Source organism: Triticum aestivum, chromosome 2B (genome assembly GCF_018294505.1).
Source record: "Triticum aestivum cultivar Chinese Spring chromosome 2B, IWGSC CS RefSeq v2.1, whole genome shotgun sequence".
NCBI lineage: Eukaryota > Viridiplantae > Streptophyta > Magnoliopsida > Poales > Poaceae > Triticum > Triticum aestivum.
The window spans coordinates 526,785,053-526,792,026 of record NC_057798.1 but is presented as its reverse complement, the minus strand read 5'-3'; the positions used below and the strand labels follow the sequence as shown (position 1 = coordinate 526,792,026).

The 6,974-nt window shown below is 51.9% G+C and overlaps 2 protein-coding genes across 2 annotated transcripts in view; one reads left to right on the top strand and one right to left on the bottom strand.

Annotated features, from left to right (window-relative positions):
- LOC123045826 (DNA-directed RNA polymerases II and IV subunit 5A) overlaps positions 1–1,973 on the top strand; it is a 4,554-nt gene extending 2,581 nt beyond the window's left edge. Inside the window, exon 4 of the mRNA XM_044469004.1 lies at positions 1,428–1,973. Coding sequence (XP_044324939.1) covers positions 1,428–1,553 — 126 coding nt within the window. The 3' untranslated portion in view covers positions 1,554–1,973. The remainder of the gene's footprint in view (positions 1–1,427) is intronic.
- Positions 1,974–4,756: 2,783 nt separating this feature from the next.
- On the bottom strand, positions 4,757–6,974 carry LOC123045824 (probable inactive receptor kinase At1g27190; the record flags this gene model as incomplete). Its single annotated transcript, XM_044469003.1, is given in 1 exon segment — positions 4,757–6,974. A coding segment is annotated over 1 exon segment (1,850 nt), but the record flags the coding sequence as incomplete, so codon positions are not given.

The window sequence follows — 6,974 nt, the reverse complement described above, 5'->3', positions numbered from 1 at the left end:
GGGTCAATGTGTTGGCCCCTCCGAAGGCCTTCTTCAGCGGCCGGTGCGATTGATCCGGCGGCCCTCGCCGGCGGACGGGTAGCTGCACCTTCCTCGCGTGGTTCTGGCCGGTGGCCGTGCTAGGGTGTCAGTGGTGACTCATGGGAGGCTGCTTGAGGGACGGGTAGCCCAACTACCTGTGACCGGCGCAGGGGTGTGCCGGTTCGAACGAGCTCCGCTCCCCCCTCCCCTTTTCCAGGCCTAGTACCTCCTCGCTGCAGACCGTTCATGGCGGGACGGTCACCGGCGGTGCTGTTGGTGCTAGGGGCCTGCCGGTCGACTCAAAGCCCGTTCCTTTGATGGTCTCCAGGGCGGCCTTGGTGGCGGGAGCTGCGGGCTCGTTGGCGGAGCTCGTGGCTCGGGTGTTGACGGGCTCGCTGTTATGGTCGAGTGGGCGGCATGCATGGGGGCGGGCTCTCGATGATCTACGGTGGTGGTGCGGTCGGCGCTCTTGGGTAGGGCCGTACGCCAGGCAGAGGCGGAGGGTGGTGGCCGGTTTGAAACCTCGTTTGGCTCTGGCCAGACAGATCGCGGTGGCGTCCATGCGTTGTTCCCTTGAAGGCTCCATTACGGTGGCCCTGCGTCCTTCGTGTTACTCCGGGTGAAAACCTCGATTCAGTGGATCGGGCGGTGGCGGCTCTACAGTGTTGTTTCTTTCCTGGAAGCACCGCTTTGGAGTCCTTGGTTAGTCGAGTTTCGGCTTCGTCTCCTCATGGTGACTCGTTCACGGTGGAGAGCTCCTTTGATCCTTAGGTATGCTCTATCTGTCTACTAGTTGTCTGCTTTGGGGCATTTGGACTAGTGTTGTTGTTCGTCAGCCCCCTTGTATCTACCTTGGGTGTGTGTGTGTGTGTGTGTGTGTGTGTGGTGTCGGGTGGTTTGCAGTCTGTATGTCGTCGATCGTTGCTTTATATATAAAGCGGGGGGAAAGCCTTTTTCGGTAGAAGTTCATAAGTACTATGACAATGTCAAAAAACGTCTTATATTTTGATACGGAGGGAGTAGTGAATGGGTCCTATGTATATGTGCAATATGTCTGCGTATGTATGGTGGATCTGTGGGTGATCAACTGACAAGGTTTAGCAACATATTTTGTAATTTGTACTGTTTTAAATGCTTTCTAGGATAAAATTAAGTATATCAGTGTACTGGCCTGATATGTTGGTGACTATGATAATCTGAGGAGTTTGTTGTTTTGAAACCAGTTAGTGCCCCATAATTTGCATTGGTCACATTTCACATCCATCAAGTTTTGATACCTCGGTTTCGTTAAGAAGCTTGACCCCTAGCACAGTACCTCTAACAAACAGAACACAGATACTTCCCCCCAATCTTTTGCTACAGTGGCAGACTAGTTTCTGATGATTTGGAGTTATCTTACGATGCAGCTCCCCAGGATTCAGCTCACGGATCCGGTAGCAAGATACTACGGCATGAAGCGTGGGCAGGTGGTGAAGATCACCCGGCAGAGCGAAGTTGCCGGACAATACGTGACCTACCGCTACGTCATCTGATCCTCACCAACGTATCAAGGCTTGAGGTTGGTCTGGGAATTAAAATGGTTCCTTCGTCGCCAAACCCTCCCAGTACCAGAAAGAAGCATTGCTGTGTGTGTGGAGGAACCAAGGTGCTCGCTGAAGTGGCTAGGTGCCCCTTTGTACCTTCCTGGCAATTTGACATGAAGTGGCTAGGTGCTCTGTGTGTGTGTGTGTGTGTGGAGGAACCAAGGTGCTCGCTGAAGTGGCTCGGTGCCCCTTTGTTTGTAACTTGCTGGCAATTTGACATGAGTATGTTAGCTAGAAAAATACAGTAGGTTTCTGTGTAGATGTGTTGTGTTCCGTGCTGCTAAATACGTGACTCTCGACTATACGTGAGATGCCTTGGTCTGTTGTGAAATTCAGTTACTTGTGCGCCCCGGTATTTTTGTTACGGTACGTCTTTTCTGCACAGGTTTGGGCTAGCTTTTCCTCTGCATAAGCCGAGAACCTGGAAGCTTTGTTTTTTTTGGGGGGTTAAAAGTCTATCGTTTGGAACCTTCGCGTGGCCGTCGATTTTGATTATATACCAGCATAGTAAAAAGACGTCCCGTGTCTTTTGCTTCAGATTTTGACGTTTCTACAGTTGCGGGAACTGCACGGCAGAGAAGTGGCTGGCAGGATCCTCCGCTCCTTTGGACGGAGACTTGTTCGCAGTTTAGCTGCCCAGAAAAATAATCATCCTAGGAAAAAAAAAAACTAGTCTTACCAAGAAAACCGTAAGTCAGTCAACGACGGGGACATGGCCGATGTGCTCGCCTCAGATCCCAGCGCTCGTGTCTGAATCTGCACTCCATCTTCCTCCCAATTAGCTAGCAAAGCGTCACTTGGCAAACGAATATCTCGCACATCACATCCAGGTCTCCTGCTGTCCTGGCTGGCGTCTTCATCCGTGTATTTGTGTCGAGCACAGCGCCAGCCGCTGTTTCATTCCCATTCCCTCTTTCGTTTTCTACTCCCTCCCTGTCTTCACTGTTATATAAGATGCCCTACTCCCTCCGATACATATTAACTGTCACCGATTCAGCACAAAGTTATCGTAACGATATGCATTTGGTATTTTAAATACGAATGTTTTAAGTTTATAATGTTTGACTTTTGAGAAAATCTATACACTCTACATTATGGAATGCAAGGAGTATTGCGTGACTTGCAACGTATCCGTACATGAAATTCTGCACTGCACGGCTCCCTTCGTCCAGCCATGGCGTTCCAGCATTCATGGCGACATAGTATTAAGGAGCCGGTCAAACACATCGTTCGATCAGACCATCGTTCTTCGCTACCCTTCTGTTCATGAATCGTGCAGGCCCCCCCTCCCCCTCCGTGTAGGGGGAGGCCCAGCGCTGGTGTATCCTACAGACAGATAAGGCACGCCATCATTGCGACCGATCTGCTGATGCCAGCTGCCGACCACCTCCAGCCTTCCAGGTCACACTACTGAATCAATAGTAGCATCACTACAAGTTACGAGCAGATAACTCGTAGCTGTGCTTGGCGTTCAGTTCAGACTTAAGAGAGGAGTAGAACTTGGTTCAGGGCTTCTTTGGATCACAGGATTAGAAAACAAAGGAATTCAAAAAACACAGGAATTTGACGGGATTGTAGGTGCAAAACAGAGGATTACAAAATAGAGGAAAACTACAAGAATGGTCATTTGGATGGAACACAGGAAAAACACAGGAAAAGTGCCTCGATCCTACGCGAATCAGTGTAAAAAAGAGGTTATAGTGGATGTTGAAATTCCTATAGGATTGAGGTGTAGGAATGCATCCATAGGAATTTTGGAGGTGTGGTTCCTTTGATCCAAAGGGCTTCTTTAGGAAAAAATCCAATGAATTGGAATCCTCCAATATTCCTATGAAAATCCTTCAATCCAAAGAGATCAGGCCGGATTTGCCGCAGGAATAAATATGAGGCAGGCAATTGGCAACTTACCAAGCAGTAAAAAGGCTAGCCGAGACACAGGCAAAATACATCTTTACACATACAGTAGTCCAATTCCCGCGACAAACTTTGGGCAGAGGGGTTAGGTTAGTTTAGCTGCGCCATTTTGTCTTTTCTATGCGCAACATGCAAATCTGGACAGACTTGTACGTACAGTACAATAATACAACAACTGCAGGCGACAGCTAAGCACAGGATTCAAACAGGGCCGCCATGGTACATCTGTCTGTCTTCTCTGTGCATCCCCACCTTCCTACAGTGATTCGTTCTCAAGGGTAAATAAATGGCTGAAATACGGTGCTGTCACCCCACAGTTGGTTTTCTCAGTTTCAAGCTTTCTGGCCGCCCGAGTATTAAAAGTAGTACTACTGTTATACTCTTCTGCTGGTCAATAGACCGGCGGAATAACGCTCGCTATCGCCAGGAAAGGTCAAATTTAGGACTCTGATCTGATGTGAGAGCCCGTGATGGTGACAATTATGCATGCAGACTGGGCATGGGATGTGCGGTGGAACTGATTATTGTTATCTCTCACGAAGAGCTGACTTTCAAATCAAACAAAGCATACAATATAGCAGGAGGGCCAGCCAGATAAGAACGGAGATAACGCGGGTTTAGGGGGAAATGAAGAGCTAATACAATTTAGAAGTCAGGATGACGATGTCTTTTGCACATTATAATGCTTCAAAATCGGTCTTCAGAATACAGAGCAGAGGCTACAAGTAAATGGTCCAAGGTTGAAAGGTATAGGGCAAAGACACATGGCTTGGAAATGTATGTTGGAGGATTTTATTAGCACCCAAATTGGAGTATTGCCAACAATAGCAAAGTGCGTAGCGCAGAGCACGCGAAATACTCCCTCCGTCCCAAAATTCTTGTCTTAGATTTGTCTAGATACGGATGTATCTAATACTAAGACGTGACTTGATACATCCATATTTAGACAAATGTAAGACAAGAATTTTGGGACGGAGGGAGTACATGAGAATTGAGATAGGGGATATGATCGAGGAAATTCACAAGAGAAAATGGTACTCCCTCCGATCCGAAATAAGAGACAGATGACAATAATAAGAGACAAATGAGATAGGGGATATCATCAAGCAAATTCACAGAACCACGACACTTACTATGAACCGGAGGGAGTAAATGAGATGATTAGCATGCTACATAATGACCATATATGAGTAGGAGATAACAGAGTGCTACAAAACGGCCATGCAAACAAAGTTAAATATTTCTGTAAAATTAAGGTAAATTGATAAACGATCAATTTTTTGAATGCCAGTCTCGTTTGTATAGGGGACTGCAGAGCAGGCCAGTTGTTCCAAGAAGGTGATATCAGAATTTAGACACAACAAGAATTACAGTTCCACAAAGATACTACAAGCACTAGCACTTAAGAGACAATGCAGACTAATCTTACAGCTTACATGATTATCTCACCATGATACGGTGCCATGATCGAATGGATTATCCGGCAGTATAATGGTTTTGCAGCGGATGTCTGGGCATGCCCTCGATCAATTCAACAGCCAGAGCTACACAAGTAGCAGCGTATTAAGCCTGACCAAGCGGTTCACAATCCGAGGCGTCGCAGCCATCAGGTGTCCGCGTCGTCCTTGTTATAGGCCAGCGGAAATTCGTCAAACTGCTCCGAGACATCACGGCCCGTTCCAATGCTCTTCAGAGAGTGGTAAACCCTGTACATTGAGATCCTCTCCTTTGGCCGAGCCACAATACACTGAAAAGCCACCTTCAAGAACTCGCTGATCTCTGCATCAGAGCCCTTCAATGACTTATCCACAGCATCGGCGATTCGGCCGGTGCTCTTGAGCTGATATACCCAATCCACCAATGTCCCCTTGAATCCTTCACCCACATCACTTGACACAGAGGCAGCCTCCTGCCCGCTCACGAGCTCCAATAGTATGACCCCAAAAGCATATGTATCACCCTTCATGGTACCAACTGGATTGCTAGCATACTCTGGGGCAACATACCCAAACTCCCCGAAGTCGCCATTGAGGAAGGGGCTTGTATCTCCACCTTCACCTGGGGCCATCCGGACCAGCCTTGTGAGCCCAACATCTGTGATCCGAGCCTCATAGTCCTCGTCGAGAAGCACCGCGCTTGAGCTCAAGTTCTGGTGAATCTGTGGCATCTGGAAACCATGGTGCAGCCACGCAAGACCACGCGCCGCCCCAACAGCAATCCTGAGCCGCGTCGCCCAATCCAGCAATGTCTCCCCTGGCTCCTTCATCACCTTGGAAAGAGCCCCACTCTCCATATGCTTGTACACCAGCAGCCGCTCCTCCTCAACAACACAGAACCCCAGCAGCGGCACGATGTTGGGGTGGCGCAGCTGCCCAATCCGCCCCATCTCCGACCTGAACGCCTTCTCTGAGAGAGGGCATGAGTGCAGGCGCTTCACCGTCAGCGCAGACCCGTCGCGCAGCACGGCCCGGTATGCGGTCCCTGCCCGCGAGCTCCCGGCCACCACGATGTGGCTTGTGCTGAAGTCCTGTGTGGCTGCCAGCAGGTCGGCAAGCTTGACCTTGACGATCGGTTTCTGGAACAAGGACACCGGGGCCAGGCGGTTGTGTGCGGCCCGCAGGCGCTCCGCCCACCAGCTCCCGTCTTCGGCGGCAGTAACCTCCGACTCGCTTCCCCCGCGGCCCTGGCGGCGGCGGCCAGCCTTGCCCTTCCCGGTGCATCGCCAGAAGAAGAAGGCGAGGAGCAGCGAAGCGGCGGCGCCGAAGACCCCGGCAGCAATAACGATGCCGAGGCCGGTGCCCCCAAGTCCGCCGCCGCAGCGCGAGGACACAGGGTGGCCACAGAGGCCCGAGTTCCCGGAGAAGGAGTCCTTGGAGAAGGCAGAGCCGAGCTGGGACGGGATCTGGCCCTCGAGGTGGTTCCCGGAGAGGTCGAGCGCCTTGAGGCGGTCGAGGCGCGCGAGGGAGGCGGGGATCTGGCCGGAGAAGGCGTTGTCGCTGAGCTTGAGCGAGTTGAGGAAGCGGCAGTTGGCGAGCTCGGAGGGGAGCGGGCCGGTGAGGCGGTTGCCGGAGAGGTCGAGGTTGACGACGAAGGGGATCCAGTCGCAGAGCGCGGGCGGTATCTGGCCCTCGAGCGCGTTGGAGGAGAGGTCGAGCGTGTTGGCGGAGCGGCAGTACTGGAGCGCGGGGGGGATTTTGCCCTGGAGGCCGAAGCCGGAGAGGGATACGGCGAGGATGCGCGACTCCTGCGGGTTCCAGCAGGAGATGCCGGAGAAGTCGCAGACGGCGCCCGCGGAGGTGTTGCTGGTCCAGGAGGAGAGGCGGCCCTCGGGGTCCCTGAGGTCGCTCTTGACGCCGCGGAGGCACTTGGCGTCGTCCTCCTGCGGCTGCGCCGCCGACCCGGGCGCCGGCTGCGGCGCGGCGGGCGGGAGGGTGAGAGCTAGGGCCAGGGCTAGCA